At 43.4% G+C, this 26,219-nt stretch overlaps 2 protein-coding genes across 2 annotated transcripts in view; one reads left to right on the forward strand and one right to left on the reverse strand.

The window, feature by feature from the left end:
• sorbs2b (sorbin and SH3 domain containing 2b) overlaps positions 1-13,267 on the reverse strand; it is a 43,091-nt gene extending 29,824 nt beyond the window's left edge. The window contains exons 1-4 of the mRNA XM_080527102.1: positions 13,150-13,267; positions 4,121-4,176; positions 1,783-1,809; positions 1,415-1,601 (exon numbers count right to left, since the gene is read on the reverse strand). Of these exons, the coding sequence (XP_080383228.1) occupies positions 1,415-1,601; positions 1,783-1,809; positions 4,121-4,130 (224 nt within the window). The 5' untranslated portion in view covers positions 4,131-4,176; positions 13,150-13,267. The remainder of the gene's footprint in view (positions 1-1,414; positions 1,602-1,782; positions 1,810-4,120; positions 4,177-13,149) is intronic.
• Positions 10,629-26,219, forward strand: part of fam149a (family with sequence similarity 149 member A) — a gene marked incomplete at its 5' end in the record, with an annotated part of 31,947 nt that continues 16,356 nt past the window's right edge. The window contains one exon of the mRNA XM_080527103.1: positions 10,629-10,693. Within this exon, the coding sequence (XP_080383229.1) occupies positions 10,629-10,693 (65 nt within the window). The remainder of the gene's footprint in view (positions 10,694-26,219) is intronic.

A 26,219-nucleotide genomic window follows, 5' to 3' on the forward strand; every position in this document is an offset into this window, starting at 1 on the left:
TGACAACTTGTTTGTGTCAAACCATCGTTTTATAGAGTCGAATTTTTATAGACAACGGATTTACATGCTGGAAAAACATGCAGCTAAAATTCAGGGAACATTTGGACAATACGAGACACAAGTCGCATGCTCTTATTACAGGGCAATATGTGCGGTGCAAAAATAATCTAAAATCATCACGAACAGAACGGCGGAGGTACGGGTAAACAGGGCTCATGTCGATGTCATCAAAGGTAAACGTTGTTTTTCTCAGCTGATAATATGCATTACCTTGCTGTTGGTTGTTTACCTAATGCTCCATCTGACTGTCACACTGTGATTTGACTGACGCTGTTGTGTAAACAGTTAATGAGTAACGTTAGCCCGTTTTGTGCATGTACTCTCATGTAGGCCTACTTCGTATTGATTAGCTGATAATATTTCAGTGTGTGTGTGTGTGTATGTGTGTGTGTGTGTGTATGTATGTGACTGTCAGTCACAAGTTTATATTCTACGAATGTTGTTCAGTGCTGTATGCGCGTTCCCGGTTCTGTGTGTACTCTTGTGTACTTCATATTCAATGAGCTGATTATCTTTGTGTGTGTGTGTGTGTGTGTGTGTCTTGGGCGTATCTGTCAGTCACATTCAGTGCTATATGCGGGTTCCCCATGTTCTGCTGCAGCTGTAGCGTCAGGATATGTTGGTATTTGATCACCTTCTATATAAAACATCACCGCTCGGCATTAATGGCGTGCACGTGGAAAATTGCGTCAGTGACCACCCCGCCAATCAAAAGTACCGATTTAAGTACTGTTTTGGTACCAGTACCGTTTTTAAAGTATCGATTTGGCACCGGTATCGAATAAAACCCAAACGGTACCCAACCCTACTCGTTAGTCAACTAACACAGCTTGTTTTGTGAGCCTAACCCTAACAATGTAGGTAGTGTTGTAGTTAACTAGGTAGTAATGGGGATTACTCACCAAATCCATTACATTGCAATATTTTGGCTTGATTAGTGAGTGGGTCATTGATTTCCAACAACGTTGACATTTATTTTAAAATGTCAGAATAAAAGTCACAATTTGATTGGTTGCCGACTTGTTCCCGGTTTCACCAGCTGCCGTCACATTTGCTAGAATGGTCTAATATTCTTTGACATCTACTCAGAACCTAAGTCTGGTTCTCTTAGTTAGGAGATGCTTCCATACACATTCTTTGAGGTTTTCTTCCTTACCTGCAATTTTTTATTATTTTTTATTATTGATTTCTGTCACTTGTCTTTGTGCAAAAATAGATAAACCGTGCACAGGCTCTGTGTATCTCATCCCACTCCTGGTCGTCAGCTGTTGAGGAAGTGAACCTGAGAGCCGCCACGGGCGTTTCCAAAACCGCTTCCTGTCAGGAGGAAATGTCCCTGGCGTGGTGTAAACACCCGGGCAGGACGGAGGATGGGAGGTGGGGGGAGGACGGAGGAGGATGGGAGGTGGGACTCACCGGTGTGGGAGATCTCTTGTCCTGCAGGTTGGGCCGGACGCTCCTGAAACCTTTGGCAGCCAGGGAGGAAGTGGCGGCGACGCCGTTCCTCAGGGTGTCCGCAGCGCTGTAGGACCGCCACACGTCTACAGCCAAGACACAGACACACTTAAGGTGCAGCAGAATACAGCGTCTCTCCTCTTGCTTGCGTAATGCATTAGCCATGGTGACAGTATTCCGTCTTAACTGATATTCAGTATCATCAATGAAAATAATAAAGCAATAATAATGATCAAATGAAAATTGGGAAGTGGATGACGTCCTTACCTGAATCTGGGGAGTGAGACTCATCACCTAGGTTGGAGAAATTGAAACAGCCGTTAGCTTTTCACACGTGTGAAGACGGAGCTAAAATGTACAAAATAAGAGAAGTGAATTTCCCTCACTGCAGGAATGAATTACAAACGTGTTAGCTTTAAATCCAATTGCATAACAAACTAGGGAAACAAATAATCCAGCAGTAGCCCCATAGATCAGAAGGTGATGAAGCTGACAAGATGAGCTGAGGAGAGATGAGAGTGGTGGATGAAAAATAAAACGCAGAAGAAGAAATAAACAAAGACCAAAGCGGCAGACGGCAGAACATACAGTAAGCAGAAGGCGAGCCCTAACACCCCACAGTGAATATAAAGTGTTCTGTTGATCCAGATCAGAAACTCTTAACCCAGTACCGTGGTACCTTGCAGTCTGCGCAATAACCAAACAATGGCTCTTATGTTAGCGTGAGGTCATAGTCCAATAAAAGAGGTCACAGCAAGAGGAAATCAGGCTGAGAACGGACGGCGAAAAAAAACAAAACCTAAGTACACAGTCGTTGCCATGGTTCCTGCACAACTATGGCAACCCTCTAGCGACTGTGAGTGTCAGTTTCCCTTTGAGGTTGAGAAGTCGAGTAGCCTCTGAAATCAACATGACTAATTCTATACTAGGCTCTCAAAGGAGAGATGGAGAGAGAGAGGGGGGGGGGGAGTGGGAGCAAGAGAAGGAGAGAGAGAGGGAGAAAGATAGGTGGGAAGGAAAGGAGGGACAGAGAGAAAGGGTGAGAGGGGCTGAGAGATAGAGAGGGGGGGAGTGGTAGCAAGAGAAGGAGAGAGAGAGAGGGAGAGATGAACAGACATGAGGATGAAAGAGATGTGAGATGAAGAATGACAAGGCTGTTATGTTTGAGATGGGTTAGACATCCCTGGTGGGATGAAGGAAACAAACTATCTGGACATGGGCCAATTTGAAAAAGGAACAATTCTCCTTTACCGTTTGTAAACATTGACTAGGTCTACAGGCAGTAAGTATCTGGTATTTCTGTGTGTAAGGTACCTGCAGCCCCATATAGGTTGGGTGAGCTCTGGATTCTCTTCATGGGTGTGAGAGTGAGTGACATGGTGGTGCTTTTGCGAGAGTATCCTCCACTGTCTGAGAAGCATCACGGTACACACAGACACACATGCCCCACCCAAACAAACAAAGCACATGCATTAGAATGTGTCAGCATCATGGCCAAAATTAATTAAATGCACATAAAGAAGATTAACCCAAATCAAAGCCCCCCTTTTGTTGATCCCAAATCAAATTAAATAACACATTCTGTCATGCAAAGCAAGCTGACCTGGTAAAAGATGTCAGTAGCCTAAATATATTTGGGAGAGGGCGCATGAGATAGTTTAAATAGGATCGTATTCACTGATATAGCAGATGTGATGGCTACAAGAAATAGATGGCCATATGCCGGGGGGGGGGGGGGGGGGGGGCGGGGAGCAGGTCTTTCAGAAAATACATTTGTAAACTTAGCGGAGCATGGTGGTGCATAGGGTTAGGGTTCGAGTCACTGTGTGAAACCATACTCATTGAACACTATAGCCATGCTCATACAGTAACAATGTCACCCAGAACAGTTTAGAGAATAAGTTAAAGGGGCAATCTGGGATTAATACAGCCATTTTTGTTAGCTCTTATTTCAGGACTTTGTTGTGAGGAATGTGAGAAAATCCTAAATAATTAAATCACATGTCTGAGAGAGAGAGAGAGAGAGAGAGAGAGAGAGAGAGAGAGAAAGAGAGAGAGAGAGAGAATAAGAACGAAAGAGCGAGCGAGCGAGAGAGAGAGAGAGAGTTTTATCTAAATAGCAACATGGACAATGGTTTGACCTTCAGAAAAAAGGAACGATCGGATGAGATCTTCTTCATGACTTCATACTATCAGCATCCCCGGCCGCCTGTTTACGGGAAGAACTGGCAGGGATGGGATGTAGACTTGAATAGAAAAGATACAACTGGTAAACAATCAACTGCTGCTTTTCAATGGAGGGATTTCTGCTCTATTCATTGCAGCTCTCTGTGTTGTGTTGTGGAATGCCCAGTTCTTTTGTGAACCAGTGAGCCTCCTTTGATACCCGGGAGAAAAGTCAAGCAACGGGATGGACAAACAGGCCAGAGTTACCACAAGCCATGAGATGAATGCCCAGTCACATGTGGTGAATAAAGACCCAGGCTGTGTGTGTGTGTGTGTGTGTGTGTGTGTGTGTGTGTGAAAGAGGCACAATTGAAGACACAGCCATGGGGACACGTTTGAGGACTTTGAGAGATAGCTACCAGACAGAAGATCCACATACCTGTATTCATGTTGAAGATCTCTCCTTGTCGCTGCTTTTCAAACGGTCACACTATCCTGCAAAACACAATAATGACCATTTAGTTTCCCCCTCAGTCACAACTGAAGGCACCCTATAACATCTGAAGCTGTCCCCCTAAAACTGAAATACACACAATAAACGCAATAAAACAAAACAAATATGCTGACTATACCATAATATACCCTCAAGAGTAGCTACATCAGCACTACAGCAGTATTACAGTGCAGAGAAAGGGCAATGTATCCCCTGATACATTGGGTCGTATTGCTCAGACGTATCGCTAGGAGCGGAGCTAGCACCTTGTCATCTAACCTCACCTTGTCATCTAACCTCTTCTCCTCTGAGGGGCGCAGGCAGAGGCAGGCAGGGGGTAAATGGTAAATGGACTGCACTTATATAGCGCCTTTTTTGCTGCTCCAAAGCTGCTCCAAAGCGTTTTACAACGGCCTCTCATTCACCCATTCACACACACATTCACACACCAATGGCGGCAAGCTGCCATGCAAGGCGCTGGCCCGCTCACTGGGAGCAATTTTGGGGTTCAGTGTCTTGCCCAAGGACACTTTGACATGTGGCCAGCCGGGGCTCGAACCGCTGATCTGCCAACCTTGTGATCATTAGACGGCGACTCTACCTCCTGCGCCACAGCCGCCCAGGGGGTGAAAGGTGACACACTGGAACAGACAGGGGTTGTATCCTAATATACCTTTCCAGGACAGGGCTGTATCCTAACGCACCTCCAGACCAGGGCCTCCGAAAACTAGGTCTGCTGTCATCCTAAATGGACTGATTTATACTGAATGGGTGAATGAGAGGCCATTATAAAAGTGCTTTGGAATAAGGCGCTAGCACACACACACATTCACACACCAATGGTGGCAAGCTACCATGCAAGGCGCCAGCCCGCTCATTGGGAGCAATTTGGGGTTCAGTGTCTTGCCCAAGGAGGGTCGAGGTGGCCAGCCGGAGTTCGAACCGCCGATCTTGCGATCATTAGACACCGGCTCTACCTGCTGAGCCACATGCCGGATATGCACGTGTCTGTCATGGCACACACTAATAGAATTGTTGTAAATTGTTTTAGACATCTTTCATCTAACATTCTTACCATGGTTAACTACTGACAACAACCCATAATTAGAGCCAAGAAAGATGGTTGTATTGTGCACAAAAAGATAGCAATAATTGTGAGCAATAATGCATGGAAGGTGATTATATCAACTCTGATGGAGATGCTATGGATTCCTGACCTGCACCCCCAACAGAGTCAGCTGACTGACTCAAAACCGATTAATCGATTAGCAGCTAGTCTAAATATACCAGCAATCAATGCCGCTGTCCACTGTACTTACAAACGCAATCCCAATCACGGTCAGCTGAGCGTTTGAGGTGGTGTACTGTAACCGTAGCAACTTAGTGGTAAAACGGTATATCAAATCCAGAGGGGATCACTTCATAAAGCCCTTATAAAAGCGGGGACACCTAAAGTCACACCCCCCAAAATAAATCTTCACACGTCTCCCCTCGTAACTCTCTGATGGGCCCTCCATTTTCTCACCGACGCGAGCGGATAAATCAGTGGTCTTACAGGCCTGTCGGCAATAAACGAAGCACAGATTATGATATTAGATTTCAAGGGAGCAGACTTGTGGCGACACACACGGCAGCTGGAGAAGCCAGAGGGGAGGGGACCAAGTGCTGGACACACACACACACACACACACACACACACACACACACACACACACCAATCTAGGAACTCTGGAGAAGCGAAATCAATGCCCTGTGGGTACAGAATATCACTGGGGGACGTCATGACACCACAAAATTAGAGGGGGGATCTCAAATATTTATGGCAAGTTCCACCACAATGTCAGGAATACAAGAGGCCACCTTTGGAGGAAGATCCAAAACTTTAGACTGTAGCAAATGTCATTATTACCTATGACGGTGGAGCACAACTCATAGACAGAGGATCATCCTGAGCTGATCCAGGGCAGTGTCACGAGCAGGGGAGGCTGGATGAGGTAGAAATCGGAGGAGGAGCTCATTGGTATCATACCATTCCTGATTCCATTCCATGTATAACACTGAGCCCGCCCTCTGATTTCAGCCTCCTGGTCATAATTAAGAAATACTGTAAGAGAATAATAGGATACTTGTATGTTCCCCTTTGATGTTCACTAAGTACAGTGCCTCAGAGAATCTAATAATTAGGTCTTGCACACTCTCATTAGTGGGCGAAAGCGTTGCACTGTATTGCAATATGCAAATATTCAATTATGAATATATACATTACTTTTCAACTGACACCGCTGGCGTTTTTCTACAGAAAAAAAAATCTATTTACAAAATAGCATTACAGCCAGCATTACATTATTTGTTTATTTTGTTCATCATTGGCCTCCCTGGTAGCCATCTTGGTGACTGGTGGCAGTTTCTTGTTTGAGGCTTATTATTATATTTATTTATAGTCCTCCTTTGGGCATACTTGGGATACTGTACAAGTAGAGTCAGACCCTTCCTTGTAAACCCACACTCTTGATGATATAAACTCTGTGGACACTCTTCAGCATAAACTGTCCCTGGCAGAGGATGAGAAGTGAAACCCCATGCCTGGTACCTCTATAATGACTGCTATGTAAACAAGACAGGATATGAGATAAGGAACGAAATGTTCACTTCCAACATGGTATTCAGTTAGAGTGTGTAATCAAAAAATACATATGCACAGCCTTCAATTATTGACCAGTGCTGGGCCGTAAAAGAATGAGCAAATAATAAAGAAATTCCTGCACACGAAATATGCTCTCCCAAGTGTTTTATTCTACCAAACAAACAACGTTTCGGCCAACAGGTAGCGTCTGATAAAGCACTTGGAAGCAGCATATTTTGTGTGTGGTATGGTCTTCTCTTTTTATTCAGTCAGTTTGTACCACTTATTTATTCAGTCAGTGTGTACCACAATTTCTTATCATCTCTACCACTGTATCTCTAAAAAGACAAGAAAACCCAAGATGAAAGAGACAGTTATTACAAATAAGTTCATGAATAGTAGTCCCATACTGTGGCATTTCAGTCTTTAAATAGCCCACCTTCATTATATTGCTGTCTAACTTAAGAATATACTGATACTAAGTTATCAAATATATGTTGCTGGTCCACACCAAAACATTACCATCAAATCAATATTTCAGTTAGTAATTCATAAAGGTACTCATTGAACTGACATACAGTAAACCATCTCCAGGCTCCTAAATGTCTAGGTAGTAATCAAGAGGAGTATTGCACATGCCCATTACACGCTAAAAAGATTGATTTGGCACAGAAAAAACATGTTGTAGTAAACCTCTCCCAATGAAAATCTTAATTACTAGTAACTATTAATCTTCAAAGAAACAGCAGAGAAGAAATCCCCAAGGCCCCATCTTCTATCCATTGGCATCGACCTCTTCTAATTAGATTGCCATTCTATCCACTTGTTTAAGACAGCTTACGGGGAGCTATGGCATTCCACAGTGGGAGACAAGGATAAGCTGTCCTTTAGTTGTCCTTCCTAGGTCAGAGCCAGTGTGATGCTGCTCTCTCTCACTCTCTCAGACTCTGCCTCTCTCTCTCTCTCCTCTCTCTCTCTCTCTCTCTCCTCTCTCTCTCTCTCTCTAGCTGGACTGGCTGTTACAAAGCTGGGCAGGGTTGGATTGGGTTATTGTATTATCTGTAACCTATTATTGATTGTAATATGTACTGTAGTACAGCAACATAAACAACTCTAATCAATATAATAAAAACATTTTATACAACTGTTTGATCAGATTTTTTTGCTGACGAAAGGCGCTCGAAGCCTGATTCCCTGGTAAGGTAAAAAGCTATGATGCATTTGACCTGTTTACCATACGTTGCAGTAATATCCCTCCGCTAAAAAGAAAAAACAGGCCTAGCAACACTCCTCAGCTGTGACATTAACAATAAAGCACAGCCTCAAGTGCCTTAAATATAAAACACACTATACACACTATACTAGAGTCTCTTCATTCTAGAGCAAGCTTGAAGGGGCAGCTATTCTGCCCCCCCTGCCCTGTGGGATGTCGTGAGGGGTCTCAGAAGTGTGATGTCATCAGTATAGAAGTGATAAGATGAATTGAGGTTGGGTCTCCTTGAAAACAGCTCCTAATTTAAATACTGTGGTTGCATTTACATTGACATTTTTGGCATTTAGCCAAACGCCTTATGCCAAAGTGACTTACAATCGATACATTTGAGTAAGCAAGTGAATCATCAATTCACCAGTTGTAGCAGGAAGAGTAATCTAGCTCAGGCCAGGGGCCATTGGCAGTCATCGTGATAGTCGTGGTTGCAGCTTGTCCTTGTAGCGTAACATTTTTCTATGAAGTATTTGCCTTGTAATAATTGTATGAATACAGTATTATCAAAGCCTCCTTTGATTCATTCCATTTGACCATTCTTGCACTAAATCAACACAAACTCAACAATTCTTGGCACACAGTGCTAGTAACATTGGAGTCTGATTATCAATATGAGATATGCTTTGCTATTAACACAATATAACCGAAAGTCTCAGCCAATCCTTCATGTGGATTACTACTTATAAATGGTTTACAAGCTGGCAGTACAGCTAACAACAGCAACCTACAGCCCAACACAAGCTAACACTGCTTGCCATTATTGCTTTCATGTTTTGAGACAAACATGTTTTGATACTATTCCTCATTCCATTCCCTGCAACAATGAGCTCCACTGGAGCATATATGCCTGGAGCATACATACCTGGAGCATACATACCTGGAACATACACACCTGGAGCATACATACCTGGAGCATACACACCTGGAGCATACACACCTGGAGCATACATACCTGGAGCATACATACCTGGAGCATACAGTACATACCTGGAGCATACATGCCTGGAGCATACATACCTGGAGCATACATACCTGGAGCATACATACCTGGAGCATACATACCTGGAGCATACATACCTGGAGCATACAGTACATACCTGGAGCATTCATACCTGGAGCATACATACCTGGAGCATACATACCTGGAGCATACATACCTGGAGCATACATACCTGGAGCATACATACCTGGAGCATACATACCTGGAGCATACATACCTGGAGCATACATACCTGGAGCATACATACCTGGAGCATTCATACCTGGAGCATACATACCTGGAGCATACAGTACATACCTGGAGCATACATACCTGTTGTTGTTCATGTGCTGGATTGCACTGTAAGTCAGACTGCCTTGACCATTGATATTCTACTAACGCCTGTCTAATTGTTAATGCAGTTTAAAGGCTATATGTATGCGAACCAATTAAAGCAGGCCTGTCAAATGTCTGCCTTGATCTGCTACCAGCTTCTCTTGCAGCTAAGATCACAATCTTAAGCTGAAGCAGCTCTGGGAGTATGCTCCGAAAAGATGTAATGCCAAAAAAGGAAGAATCTCCTCTCCTCAATTATCCTCTCCTCTGCCTTTTTCTCCTCTGCCTTCCCTGCTGAAGAACTGATTTAGATCCAAGCTATTTATGTAGAAGAGTATTTGTGCAAAGAATGTGTACACAAACATGTCTTATAATGTGAACTGAAATGGTGCTTTGGAAGCAAATCACATTAGGACGTTTTTCTATGAAGTGTTGTTGCTCTGCTTCTGGTCATTCATTACCTTTCAAGGATGCAGGCACTGCGGTGCCTTTCTGGGGCTTATTTGTCAAGAAGCAGAGATAACACGCTAAATTACTCCCATGTGTTTTTGGAACTCTGTTTCACTTTATAAGAATGGGTTTCTGAGAAAAGTCATGAAAGACCCTGGAACAGACTTGAATGCGAAGTCGTGAGCTGGTAAGATGCCAGCTCAAACGTGTGTGTGTGTGTGTGTGTGTGTGTGTGTGTGTGTGTGTGTGTGTGTGTGTGAGTGGAGACTAGGATAGAGTTTACATCTACAGCTTCTGTAGCAAAGAGCCGTCAACTATCAAATTGGGGGAGTGTGCTGTATAGCGGTAAGCCTCCTTTATGGGGCTACACCCTCTAGCACTACTGCTACCTGCTACTTCCATTGACTTTCATTCATGAACACAACAGTGGGACCATAGGTACAGTAGATGGGGGTGAGGGTCCAAAAGTCATAAGGATAAAGGAGAACACTGGAAACCAAGTTGGTGTGATTTGTGTTAAGGAGAGTTAGGGGTAACTGGTAGGAAGGCTGACTTCATTCAATAAGAAGCAAAGGACCTTAGGTTCATTCAGGATGGACCCTCTGGGGAATGCCCTACTCGGATTGGCTGGTTCCCAGCTGGGCACATTACTAATTGGCTCTTTTCCAAGTTGGCCCATTTTCCATGTACATGTTGGCTCCTTGTCAACAATGCTTGCCATTCTACAGCCCTCAAAATGAACAAAGCCTTCTTTCACTCCTGTGAACTCAAAATTAGGGCACCAAGCTGTCTATTGATTATGGATCAGGACCACAATGAGGACAACCTCTGCCTGTTTGGAAAGGTGTCAGGCGAGGACATGCAGTGAGCACAGTGTGGGTGGGCACAGTTTAGATTCATAACTCTCATACCCTCTCACATAGTGCCAGGGTTTAAGCATCAGGCAACATACTACACACACACCCACACACAAACACACACACACACACACACACACACACACACACACACACAGACACACTCACACCACTTATCACAGGCATGGTGCCGGAACATTCAGTGTTATCATACAAATACCTCCCTTGAAAGGACATTCATAGCCTCAGTCTGGTGGCTCTCAACAGCGTATAGGCAGTCCCTGGGGTCTGAGGAGAAGGCTGTTAATTGGCCGTTTAACCTTTAGAGAAGTCCCCCGCTGGCCATCAACAGCCATGTTGAGAAAGATGAGTCTTCTAAAAAGATGTTAGCCTCTACATCGGCACTCATGTTACGTTGTCGGCACGCCCCGTCAAACTACTACCAGATCATTTGGGCAATTAGAGCCTACAAGTAGGCCGTGCTAAATTAGCAACCAAACATGAAAAAGCACTTAGTCTTGAGGACATGTCATGATTAATGTGATAGCCAGCAAACATTCCTGAACATCTAACATTATTTTTGAGTTCATAAACCTGGGATAGGGCATGTTATAACTCTATATCCCTTTGTGGGGATATAGTAGATACTATATCAGACAGTCATACCCCCAGAACACCAAGTCACTCACACCCTTAGCTAAAAACATGATCTGCGATACGTTTCAGGAAACAGAGATAAGTCGCTCCTTCATGGTGGAAGTCAAGACAAAGTTAAAAATACCCCAGAGTCATGCTAGATCTCCTTCCCTCAACCCTCCCTCCCCAGTTGGGGGGCAGTGGGGAGAGGCTCTACGGGGGGGAGGCCTCCGGGGGAGGCAAGTAGGAGAGAGGCAGTGGCGGGAGGGAGAAGCTGCCAGAGAGTCTGCCTCTTGGAAAGAATCTTTATTGCGTCTGACTGCGCGGGTCCCACACCTTATGAATTAGGACTTCCTGACTTTTGGGATGCCACCCAGTGTTCTGCCGAGGTTCCTTCACGGACTGAGAAGTCAGCTAATATCCTATGGGAGTGATTTAGTCTATATTATAATATAATAATAATGTATATTATAATATAATATATAATAACAGTATTCTTTCATACTGTTTTGCCAACCATCAATTCATGGTAAGGCAACTAGGCTAATACTCTAGTACAATTTAAACTCTCAGCCCTTGTATTTGAATTCTTAGTACCGTATTACATTTTTGTGTCTTTTGTACTATAGCTCCATTTCTTCAAACGTTTTTAAAAAGATTGAATAACACAAATAGGCAAATGGTTGGTGTTAAATGAGGTATTGTTCATATAACATAGGTAAGCGGTCATATATACTGTATATTTTTTTCTATCTATTTAATAGGTCTTGCTCATATAAGGAGCTACTGTATTGTCTGGCATTGAAAATGAAGTAGAGAAGCAGAATGTCCATAGACAACTCAAGGAGAGACTGAGGTTAATGGAACATTATTGCTGTGGAAGTCAATAGTGATGAACTTTTTTATAGACTCACTCATCATAAGACTTCCATCACTCTATTAACGAAGTATTGACTTAATACCAATCAATCATCGCGTGAATGCCACAGTCTATTTGAGTATTGTTGTAACTACATCCACTATAATGTTCTAATAATCCTAAACCTAAGAGAGGGTCATGCAATAAAAACAAACAAACAAAGCATTAACCTTAAAAGGCCATTTACTGTAACAAACAGTCTTTATCAGTGTCCGGGCTAAAAGCACTCTAAAAAACCTCTCTCTGCCAGCAGCGCAGATGCAGACAAGCTGTTCCTCTCCCCTTCAACTGCACCAACACTGCTCAACACTCATCCCTGTCTAGGATAGTCCTCCGAGGCCTCATCCCTGTCAGTCAAGCCACCCCCCACCCAGTAACCCTGCCCAGGTGAAGGGTCACCCGCTTCTCAATGACCACCAGGCCTGTTTTAGCCTGGGCCTCAACGGTCACTTTCTTCCACACAAAGCAGATGTATTGAAGCGCGGCCGATCTTTACTGACATCTTTTGAGGCCGCACAGGAAACCATGAGTGTGGCCGCTCATACTAATATCATCGTCTCCAGATTGTACAGCCCCATGTTTTATTTATTTCATTTACCCAGGTAGGAGAACACATTCATACTGTACAATGGCAAACTAGAAAGTGGGAGTAATGATCTGTCCTGAACAACAGCATAATGAACCATGCACATGAAGTAAACATTACAGATTCTGTCACAGCACAGAAGTCAGGACAAATCAGTAACCTATTCTAAGTTCTAAATAAAATATCCTAGGGGTATATTTGGCACATAACAGGCAGTAGAAAATGAGGCATAGGTATAACACCAGGCATACTAACCTACCATGATATACTACATATCTAACTCATGTATCCAAGACTGAGAGAAGACAAAACCCAATCTTACCAGGCATGTGAAGCGCAGCACACTAAATCAGAAGAGGAAGACATCCGCGATGTTATGTAAAGTTCCTTTTTCCAATCTCTCTCTCTCTCTCTCTCTCTCTCTCTCTCTCTCTCTCTCTCTCTCTCTCTCTCTCTCTCTCTCTCTCTCTCTCTCTCTCTCTCTCTCTCTCTCTCTCTCTCTCTCACTGTCTCTCTCTACCCCCCCGCCCCCCACCCTTCCTCGCAGAGCAGATATCAGCGTGTGTCAGGGTTTAACGTCTGACAAGTGTGATGGCGGGTTTCTGGAGGCAAAAAAGACGTGAGAAAGTCAAGCAGTGCTGGAGCGGTGCTGCTGTGGTTGTTGGGGCTATTTTCAGAGGCAGACATGTATGTCTACACAGACTGGAAAGTTACCCCCGGGGCTCTCCTTAGGGAGAAGGGACACACACTACACACACTGTACTGTGTTATACACAGGGCCAACCTTGTGTGGGTATAACAGCATTGGAGCTAACAGCTATGCAGGTAATGGAGTGTGGATTTTGTGTAATTAACACCATTGGGACAGAGAAAGGTAACTGTTTGCATATGAACTCAGAGTGATTTTTTTAATGACTGAGATTCAAAGGCATAGCCTTAAAGGCAACAGACACAGTCACACATAAATAAGAGTATGCACACACGCACGTCGCACACACACATGCACCTGTGCGCGCGTGCTGCACACACACACACACACACACACACACACACACACACACACACACACAAAGACACAGAGGAAACAACAATACAAAACCAGAATGCCATAACACACTTAGTTGGTTTCCTCTGTGGAACAGGGGGGGGGGGTCTCCGTGGTATGATGTGAGGGTTGACCGCATTACGCCAGCTCTATTTTAGCCCCTGAAGATCATAACTGATGACAGTTGCCCATCCGTCAGTGAGACCACCTCAGTTCAGCCTACAGGGAGACGCTCATGCAACCGTATACAGACAGATGGTTATACCACTTACTCCTGGGGTAAGACAGAGGCACCCCTGGTAATCCTAAAAAGTGACACAAATTTCAGGAAGGCGCCACCTTTAAGCTGACTCCTTGGTCAGAACTGTGTAGGGTAGCTTTACAAGTGCTGTACATACTCAACATGGCAGAGGAGATACTCTACTTCACTAATCTATCAGAGAGACTTGGTTTCATCATCCTATGTCTGTAATGGATGCTTCATGAAAGGTGCTAGGTAATCACTCAATCCCACAACAGCACTGAAAATATGTGTTCCCTATCCTGTGGGATTAGTTTACTAGTCTTATACTAGTCCCCTGACGGCCTATTTCTACTGTACTGTCATCAGCTCCTCTATCTCCCCTCTTATTCCTCTCCAGATAAATAATATATAAATAAACAACAAATACAAAAGGAGAGCCTCTTCGAAAGAAAATATTCAATGATGGGGGAGAAAAACGCCTCAGTTGGACTTCCTTAGTCTGGACGATTGGTACTAAAGCATCTGGACCTGTCGGCCAATAAAGGACGTCTACAGAGAGTGAGACGCCACCTTCACCTAGGGGGTCGGAGGTCATGTGCCAAGAGTGTCCGTGTCAGCGCATACACGCTCCAACGATACCCATGCTATAAAACCAACATCACTCATCTCTGGATGCCGGGGATAACTGCACCATTACGACATGCGGACACTTTAGGCACAAGCAGGTACTGAGCCAAGATGTATCAGTAATGCCATACAAGTTGATGGTTGTTGCAGCCAGCATAAAAAAACATTGGTTAGTCACGATGATAACTTCAATCATTGCCCTATTTTCAAATTCAATTATATTACAAGTATTCTCGTCTTGAAATAGCAACAATAGCAAGGTTATCTGACTGCTTATTTAAACTTACTTATTCTAAAATGGTGGAGGGAAAATCCATCCATCAGCATGGGCCATTTGGTTTGGCATTTCTCTTTTCCCTGATGTCCCAACTATCTAAACACTTCCCACTAACTACCAAGGAACAGGTGACAAGAGGAGACAGCTCCTGTATATATGGCAGGCATGTCATTCCAATAAGTCCTGGGAGAGAAATCATAACAAAGTACACTCACCGAACACTTTATTAGGAACACTATACTAATACTGGGTAGGGACTCCCTCTCAAAACAGCCTCAATTCGTTGTGGCATTGATTCCACAAGATGTTGGAAACATTCCTTTGAGATTCTGGTCCATAATGACATGATTGCATCATGCAATTCCTGCAGTTTTTTCAGGTGCACTTACAAGCTGTGAATCTCTTGTTCTACCACATCCCAAAGGTGTTCTATTGGATTCAGATCCGGTGACTGGGAAGGTCACTGAAGAACACTGAACTCATTGTCATGTTCATAAAACCAGTTTGAGGCAACTTTGTGACATTACACATTATCATGCTGGAAGTAGCCAATAGAAGATGGTACATTGTGGCCATGAAGGGATGCACATGGTCAGCAACAATACTCAAATAGACTGTGGAATTCAAGCGATGATTGATTGGTATTAGCCCAAAGTGTGCCACGAAAACGTATGAATAAAGGCCGATTTAAAGTTCTGCGTAAAGTCGACGCCGTAGGCTACGCGTAAGCTTACGTAGTCCCGCGTGACCGTGCGTAGCCTTGACGCGCTCCTCTCAAAAAATCTAAGTACACGTCAGAGCGTACGCGTACGCGTCAGCTCTGTGATTGGTCCGTTTGGTAGCACATGATTCAGACAAGATTCCGACTCTCTCGTAGGCCAAAATGCGGAAGCCATGATAGAAATGTCATTTACTTTTTCTGTAATTACTTATTAATAAAGATTTGGAAAATTATGATAACCATCGTATTATCTTAGTTTAATGTCATTTCAATGCATCATAGAACTTTTATTTACAACAAGCATAACAACAAAAAGATCGCTATTATGCCGCTTTGAGCTTTGAGCTCCGTTGACTTCCTAACCGGAAGAGGCACAGCACAGGGGCATAGAAAACACACTGCCACCTAGCGATGTGACGGTGTAATTGCAGCGCGGCCTACGCAGAAGTGTAAAGTGCGAGAGCCCTTACGTAGGGAACGTAAGCTACGCACGTAAATTCGATGCAGAACTTTAAATCGGCCTTAAGAAGGTGTACAGGTGTTCCTAATAAAGGGCTCAGTGAGTGTAAAATACTGACCATTGACAGTGAATATCAAATATCAAAGTGAATTGAAAATCAATTAATGAATTGAAAATGCACACTGTTTCCGATTTGTCAATTAATTAATTGAATTAAAATGTGTGTTATACAGTAAATGTATTCAAATTAAATTGGCTCCAACCCTTATATATTTTTTTTTATAGAATTCTGGTTATGAAGAGTTGGATATGTGACACACGCACCTAGGAGGCCCTGAGGGTTTAGGTTCTAAGTGTGACTGACTGCGTTATAGGATACTGTAGATAACCAAACTATGAATGGAAGGCGTGAATCTCTGGAATGCATTATTGCGTCAACAGGGGTTCAGGTAGCGTTACATTCTGGCATCCAGAAGTCAAGCTTTGGCCTACTTTATGTCTATCCATCTGCTAAGTGTTGATTGATCCTACTACTGTATGACCCAGGTTTTCTCATTTGGGTTGACATAGAAAAGGTGCTGGTTTGTCAGGCTTGTTGTATGTATCAGGCTTGTCATGTATGATATCATACAATAACCTAATTCTTTCTATCTGAAAAACATAATTCATACATAAAAACATATCTATCATGTGCTGTGCTATGGTCACAGATACATTTCCAAAGCTTCTGACTGGATTACCATCATTTTGTAGCTGTCACTTCACTTTATTTTCATATGGGTACACATGAACACGTTTTATCTACAGTATTTTTTATCCAAAGGCTTGTCGCAAACCATCAATATTTTCAAAGGCAAATCAACAGTGAGAAGTATTATTTAACAATAATGAATGCATATGCATTCACTTACATTTCCTCCCTGGAAGTATTCTGCAGTATCTCGTAATGGGACAATGCATCAAATGAATGTCAGTGTGTATTTCATATTTGCCTTGATATGAGAATACTACCGTCATATTATTCGTTACCTTAGTGTGTCTGTCTGTGCCTCTGTGTGTATGGACTGGATACAAAATAACAGCAAAGAGAATGTATCATCAGATCATTTTACAGCGGGTGATTACGTCAGCAGGCAATATTTACAGTCCCATGGGCTGATCGCTCAGTCGCAGCAGAAAATACAACATCAACGACGTGTTATTGTGTCCCTGCAGAAGAGCGTCGGCACAAATATTTCTCCACACGGAGTTTCACAAACATGCACCTGTTTTTGGAGCCAGCAGCTCCCTGCTTTTGGATCACTTGCCTTGGGTGATGAGTTCGATATCTATTCCGACAGCATCCCAAGTCACAAAAGCTTCTCGGGGGGGAAAAAGGAACAGCTTTTCCAGCCTTAACACGCAGTGCACGGCGGTGGAAAGTGCGCGTCAGTCAGTCGTAATAAGTATTCCTATACAACCTGTGCGTCTTTCTGGCGCGGGCCATTGTTATGATACTGTGTTACAATAAGATTCTATTCCCCCGAGAGCGAAAATGGCAGTGTCGCGCAACACGGACGGAGATGAGTCATTGGCGCAACGCGGGTTTTCGTAACCATGGAGACAACCAACAGTTCAATTTGTGCAGAAGGCATGGCCTATCATGAGCACGAGGTCGTATTGAATGGCGCAAATCTCCTCCCTTTTCTGGGCGTTTAAATGGGCGTTCCCCCCCCCCCCCCCCCCCCCCTACATATATACACTCTCTAGAAACCAACGTGTTTGTGTTACTAATAAGGTATGAATAGCCACCCACATGTATCAGTAAATACATCCAAAACCACAATATCACAATTATTCCCAGACAACAAACATGTTTACTTTGTGTTCACTAAACCATAGATCTGTTCTGGTCAAAGGTTTCTTCCCAGGGGCTTTGAAACAAGGTTGTAGCAAGGTCATCGTTCAGTGTGACTGCATTAGACACACAACATGTTATGATACAACATAACAATTACACAGTTTCGGCCTAATAACATTCTGCTTCATTGTTGATAACTGAATTTATGCTGTGGATGACTATCAGCTGTAGATGAAATGTGCAAGCCTGCACTGCTCCCAAGAGCTCTGTCAGTGAGCCCAGAGTTATTTCTGTAAATGTTCAGATTGTCTGCACCTCTCCCCTCCTCCAGTGTGCCTGTCCTGTTAAAGACACAGTGAGAGTGTGTTGACAGGTGACTGATCCACCCATGTCAGTTGAGGTCCATTTTTAAAAATACAGCCTTGGATAACCACGTTCTTCTCCCCCTCCACCCTCTCAAGAGCTAGTCAACCTGTGCATGTGACAAATAGCTAGCTGATAAGCTGTAGAAAATAAACCCTAACCCTTATCTTTGCCTTTTATACTCCTAGCTTTCACCCACCAGTCGTCTGATAACACAACAACCTTATCACGACTGCAAATAGACTCGTTTGGTTTCGGAGTGGGATTTGGTTTTGGACTACCCCCTATTTCTTGCAAGACTTGATATAACCTTTTAAGAGAAAACTAAACTTGTTATAAAGTCCTTATCATATTGTATGTTACATGCCGCTAGTATTGCTGCATGCGAATGAAGTTATTGGTATTACCATTGTATGGTCTCCTATTGTTCCTATTGTTCCTCTTGTTTCAAATACTAAAAGACTATTGAAGCTACAACATGTTAGCAGTGAGAGGATGATGGTACAGCCATGTATCAACGTCCACTAGACAGCTGTGGTAAACACAGAGGCCCTGTCCAGCCTGTCCAGCCTGTCCAGCCTGTCCAGCACCCCATAAAAGGTAAAACAATAGTAACACTTGAGACAGGAGATCATGACTCCAGAATAAACTTCCTCACTGTGATAAGTTAAAGTGCTCCCTGACCAAAACATGAGGCCTGCCCTGCTCTCTGGCTGCGGCTTGTTTCTTCAAGCCATTTCCTCTCGGGAAGTGCCGTTATGGGGCAGTGGTGGATGATGGAGGGTGAAATCGGAGGACAGACTCGTTGTAATAGAACGAAATAGAATGAAATAAGGAACAAATGGAATGTGTTTGACACCATTTCTTATTCCATTCCATGTATTACACCGAGCCTGTTGAGAACCTCTGATTGTTTCAGGGTGGATCGTTCACCCTCATGGGTAACACACAATTCTTAGGGTTTAGATTTTTTCTCTGAATGTGAAGTGACTGATAAATCATTAAAGCTAGATAAATCAACAAATCAATAACTCATTAAACCATTAAAGCTGTATTTACTGCAGCGAACAAAAAACGAGTTACTGTGAACAACGCCCCTAGTTTCGATTTCAGACACTCTCCCAACTCTAGCCGGCGGGAAACTGGCTCAGGCTCAGAGGTGAATAAATTCTTCGGGCTGAGACGAGCGTCAGGGGCCTTGACAGCCCTAGATGGGGCGGGCCAGTGCGCAGTCTTGGCCCGTGTCCCAGCAGACAGGGCCCAAGCCCAGTGCGCTCCATGGCTATCCCCCACTTCACGCTGCCCCTGAAGTGTTAAGCCAGGCCTCTCATTAATCACACACTGTCTACCACACCCCCCACACCCCCCCCGTGGCCAGACAGCATCCATCCATGATGGATTTACAGCACTGGCTGTTCCCTTGTTCGAACATATATGGTTTGACTGATACAAAGTAGCCTCTACAGACTTCTGTATGCTGTATGTCTGACCTGGGGAGGCTGGTGGAGGTAGAAACAGAAACAGAAATTATATACATATGACTCACTCATTGTGATGGCATGGAATGGAATGAAGAATTGTATCGAAGACCTGTTTGACAACATTCCTCATTCCGTTCAATGCAATGAACACGTGTTTGACACCATTCCTCATTCCATTCAATGCATTACAATGAGCGTGTCATACATACATGTACAGTCATTATCCACACAGGAATATACAGCACATGACAGATATACAGGAATCTGTAGAGGCTACTTTGGCTAACTGATAAGTGTGTGACTCTGAGGAAAGCCTATCATATGTGATGACAGCAGAACATGCTAGAACAGTTGATTGTCTATGTAACAAACATGTCTCTGCACTTCTCGGTCGGTATGCAGATCATATGAGGACACAGAACAATACAGACCTGCAATTCAGAATTAAGACATTGTACAAAATGTCTCAATCTGGGTACTTTGGGGATGGCCTGAATTCTTTCTGTGTTAATCTTTCTCACATGGATTTTGAACATTTCTTCTCTCCCTTGTCTGCTACTATATGTACATCCGTGGCCATGTGCTACTCTGTAAGCCTGTTGGCTAGAGAAGATATCTTAAAATGAACTAGGAATAAAGTTAGTGCTAATACACCGCTAATATACAGTAACAACGATATGAAAGAGAAATGGACTACATCACTGTATGCCACTGTGTCTATTGGGACCTAAAGGCATGTAAAAGTATATCATTACTGATTTATATTTTTGCTATAACAGGTACAGTACAGTATCATTATTCAGATCATTATCAGTATTATTGTATTATCATTAGTTGGATGCTTTCATTATGCTACAATGGCAGCTAAATGGAAGAAGGAGGATGAATAGATATAGAACACAAGAGCAATCCATCAGTCTGTTCAATGAGTATTGGCAGTGGAACCAGTGGCACCGTATAGTGCTCTGTGTGTGTGTAGTCTCATCTATCTGAAACCATTGATCTGTGGCACAGGGAAAACAAAGCAGAAAAGAATAGCCTTTTTCAATAATGATGTAATACATACAATGCATTCTTCTCCGTGGCAATTTTCTGCTTGTCAACATTGAGAGCACTGATATTTTGCAGGTTCTAGAGATGGTAAACACATCTATCAGAGGGCACTCAGCCTTGTTTTCCAATTAAAGAATGAAATTAGCATGCCGAGAATGACAGCTTCTTTAGCATCATCTCACTGATTTATGCATGAGGTCAAAAATATCTTTAGAGAATTCTAAAAATGTTTCCCTCTGTCTTTCAATGAGATAATTGCAGTCAGTCGATCATAAACCTAGAAGGAGAGCAACAGTTGCATCAATTCATTAATATTACATAACTAGTGGAGGGTTATCATCATGTTAAAAATGACTTAAATTACATTTGAGTACATATGGCTAGACATAGTATTAGCCAGTAGAGTTGGTGAAGTAGTCTATAACCAGCAGTCTATAGTCAGTAGAGTCTATAGTTAGTAGTCTATATAACCAGTAGAGTCTATAACCAGTAGAGTCTATAACCAGTAGAGTCTATAACCAGTAGAGTCTATATAACCAGTAGAGTCTATAACCAGTAGAGTCTATAACCAGTAGAGTATGAATAGCCAGTAGAGTCTATAACCAGTAGAGTCTATAACCAGTAGAGTCTATAACCAGTAGAGTCTATATAACCAGTAGAGTCTATAACCAGTAGAGTCTATAACCAGTAGAGTCTATAACCAGTAGAGTCTATATAACCAGTAGAGTCTATAACCAGTAGAGTATGAATAGCCAGTAGAGTCTATAACCAGTAGAGTCTATAACCAGTAGAGTCTATAACCAGTAGAGTGTATATAACCAGTAGAGTCTATAACCAGTAGAGTCTATAACCAGTAGAGTATGAATAGCCAGTAGAGTCTATAACCAGTAGAGTATGAATAGCCAGTAGAGTCTATAACCAGTAGAGTATGAATAGCCAGTAGAGTCTATAACCAGTAGAGTCTATAACCAGTAGAGTCTATAACCAGTAGAGTCTATAGCTAGTAGAGTCTATATAGCTAGTAGAGTCTATAGACAGTAGTCCATAGTCAGTAGAGTATGAATGGCCAGTAGAGTATGAATGGCCAGTAGTCTATACACCCAGAGGGGGTGGTGAAGGAGTGTCAGGTAGTGTGAGACGCAGGTTCCCACCCTCAACCAGCCCTGAAAAACCATTGGGGCCTCAATGATGTCAAGGGACCCCAAAAGAGGATCAGTTTACCTGGGGACAGAGAATCCTCTGTCGAGTCATGGCTGTCTCCCTTTTGTCCCTCTAAAATGTAACTGGAATCGGTCCACAAGCACGCACACACACACACACACACACACACACACACACACACACACAAACAAACACAATGACTATGGGAGAAGAGCAGTACTGACTGCTTTTGGAGCCACAGGCTGATAAAAGCAGGCCAAGGCCGTCTCTGAAGCATGCACACAATGGCCACCATGCTCCCTAGGGTCAGGGGAGTCACACAGGAAACCATAGCCAGTCAAAGGCTCCTGAAACCTGAGTCTGGAGGGTTAGGGTTTCAGAGACACCACCCGAGACACACCTCATGGTTGCATGTAGGCCCACTGGAGAGAAACCACTTCTATATTCACTTAGAGAAGATTCTCTCTGTTTATTGAAAGCAAGATGACATCAAAACATGATGCTCATGTAGAATTGATCACAATTGACCATTTGGATTGTTTGGCTACAACCACAGTTCAACAGAACCAATGAAGTGCAGTTCATGAAGAGTATGGCGTGACATCATACATGTACAGCAGAACCATTTACTGTGATTTCACCGACACGTCTGCCGACTGCGGTGTTCTTACGCAATGAAGAGGGAATAAACAGATTAGTAGACTCATCCAGAATGTGGGCAACACGCCAGCGGCTCACTGGTGTCTCTGATAAAATTAGATGCTTAGAAACACGAAGGAACAAGACTAAACTAATTGCAATGACGTAAGTGACATAGGACACACTTCTTGTCAATAAGCCAAAGTGCAGTAACTAGAACATTTTCAACTGCAAATAGGCTAATGGAGAAGAAAATCAATTCTCCAACCAAATAAATAGTTTTCAGACTATTAGAGATGGTAGAATACTGTCTGAGTAGGTGTATGGTTAGCCATACACCTAACGGCTATGGTTAGCCAAACCTGAACTGCCAGCTTTTCTTTTTCTCAGTTTCCATCAGTTTGGCAGTGACTGTATTTTAGCTTTGTCGGGCTGAAATTGGATAGTGATGAGTAAAGACAGGTGCTGTATTTTCTTTTCACCAAAGACCTTCAACAAAATGTGATGCATTTTGAATCAATGACATGGTACTATGGTACTATTACTTTTGAAAGAGAATTGTTTAGTTAGTTACTAAACATTTTGAATGTCAAATGCCTTAGAAATAGTCCTGTGATGTGCTACAAACAAATGAAGCTGGGGCTAAACAATGAGGTTATTGGATTGTTCCTGCATCTGACCTGCTATTGGTCACAGTGAAACAAACACCTCCTCTGTTCTCCAGCCCCCTCCACACAATGGTCACTTTTATAGCAGGTAATCTGAATTGTCCAACAGTGTGTGAGTAATGTGGCCTTGATGGTCTGAGTCACAGTTACCTGATCAGGATGTCCTGGAGGCTTGGGAAAGGCAAACAGGAATCTGTTTATTGAGATTAGGTGACTGCTGCAAAAACCAAGAAGGGCCTGCGCTTTATGGCAATTACTATATACGGGATGAAATAGCAGTGAAGTAAAAATGTTTACTAAATACTGGAAATGGCAAATCATTCGGTGATCCAAAGATCACTTTCTGAATTCATGGGATATAAACAGAATTGATCTGCAGCCCAGGTAAATACTCCCCATTGTATGCCAAAGGGAGAGCTAAACGCTTGATGCTTGCCACAGGGTGACATTGGCAGCCTCGTCCCACCTGGGCACCAGACAACTGGCAAGGTTTTAGGGAGAAAGAGCCAGCTCAGCTGGGTGTAAAAGTCCCAGTGATACCCAAAAATACCTCCAATAATAGTCCTGATAATACCTGTCTTCATAGCAGACTCTCAGTGTCACGTCAGAGCACTCTCACTCATCTTATAGTTCAGTCAACACGAGACTGGCAACACGAGACAGCACAGAAGTAGAATGTTCAGTCATCTGCAGCCAAAATAAGATAGCAGTGTTGTTGCAGTGCACATTAGCTCCATGGTCACTTGGATGGTCACTCAACAAGCTCTCTCAACAATAGTCTTCTATTCTAGTCTATATTCTATTTTATATCTTCTAGCTCTCCATGCCACTGACTGGAGGTAATAATGTTCCCTCTGTGCGGAATAATCCCTATTGCAAACCAACAGCTTTGCAGAGTTAGTGCATCAGTGTCAGACAGTAGGCTGGAACCCAGGACCTTCACCAACCAGGCCATCTAACTGATTGCATAGTCACATCCTCATGCAACCAGACTGGCATCTGTATGAGCTTAGTAGGTAACAACTGTCTTACCTCATCATAACCCATGGTGGTAAGGTTGTTTTACAATATATTTGTAAACAGTGTATAGCTTTGTTAAACTGTCATTGATATCGTTGACTGTTGTCTATGGATTGAGAGAGGTCAAGTTTCCTCAGCATCTCTCAATTGTAAATCAACAAGCGGTGGGCCACAGGGCCAGTCATTTATCTGAACAACGAAATGTCATCAGTGAAAAAACCTAGCGATGAAATTGATTTTAAAAGAACCTGTTTGTTCAGCGAAAATATTTGTGAAACAAATGTGTTTGCTTGTTCAATGATTATACACCAATCACACTGAACTGATTTAATAAACAGACTTAAACTGAAAAGCATGATTATGAGCGCACCGAGTCCAACGCGCATGAAGCAGTAGTACAGGTGGAAATAAAAACGCAGACAGAAGCGCCTTTTCTTCTATCTACTGTGTGAAGCTCTACTCCTAGCATTCCCTTGGCTTTAACGTGAATTACTTAATCAAAATAGGTCACAATCGCCTATGTATAGCCTATCTGTACCAATGCGCACACTATAGGAGAGAACGCATTAGGCTACACATTGCCGTCGTTCAAACGCAATTTGAGTGCGATTTCTTAAATTGCCAATGACTATCACTGACCTACTGTAGGCATACATGTAAAACACGCTTACCTTCATCGGGCATTCTCTAAAGGAGGCTCCGCTGCTTGAGATCAGCTCCGTTGTAAAACCATGCCGCACAGCCAGTCCTATGGATAACAACCTACTGCGCATTTGGTCATCTCATATGAACGACAGCGCATGCCAGTTCGCGCACACGGTATCCCAAACACGTACGGTAGTCAACCCTGATCCTGTGCCTCGGTCATCACTTTTTAGACGGACTCCGGGGCGCGGGCCACTGTCCCATGGCAATCCAATCGAACTTGTCTGACTGGCCTCCTTCACACCTGGCCACTGGAATGCGCGTTTCCTTTGTATATAACATTCAATGGTCTATTCCCAAATTGAGTGCTTTATTGCCAGTTTGCTCCCGACGAAAAACACGGACCTCACACTTTGACTAATCCATTTAGAATTGCGGCGGAGGCGATGCGTCGTTTAGCCTACACGCCAGTGTTGCCAAGTAGCATACACGGCGTGACACATGCATGCGACACCGTGCCGGAACAAAAGTGCTCTTTGTGTCTCACGTTTTACAAAATACTATACTAAGCCGCAGTGGCTTAGCTCGGCACTAAACCAATCAGAGTTCTTCGGCTGTCCCGGCATTAAATCACAGCAGATGGGAATGGCAGAATACATTACGAGTGGGTTATTAACGGCGCACAGTGAGCGGCTCAGGCACTACGCACTGAGAAGTAATCCATTCATACAGTTCCATGGCCACTGACAGTAACCCACCTGCCTTATTACCGTATGCAGAGCGCAGCGTGCGTCACCTTGAGCCACTGCAGCATCACTTGAAAGCCAGCATGCATGAGTGAGAACCTATTAGAACCAGAGAAGAGAGAGACAATAATGTAGCAGTTCCATTCTGTCTGTTCTTTTTGGAATGCACATGAATGATTGCAACATTATTACGTTGAAAGTGCCTCCTCACCTCATGGTCAAGGAATATATGTTAGTTAGCCTATGTCAGCTTACTGGTTGTTCACACTTTCTCACGTTCCCTCCTTTGCTGGTATAACAACCTGCACTTTTCTGGGAAGGTTTTCCACTAGATATCGGAACATGGCTGCGGGGATTTGCTCCCATTCAGCCACAAGAGCATTAGTGAGGTCAGGCACTGAT

This window comes from Nansenia antarctica, assembly GCF_963989245.1.
Source record: "Nansenia antarctica genome assembly, chromosome: 3".
NCBI classification, from domain to species: domain Eukaryota; kingdom Metazoa; phylum Chordata; class Actinopteri; order Argentiniformes; family Microstomatidae; genus Nansenia; species Nansenia antarctica.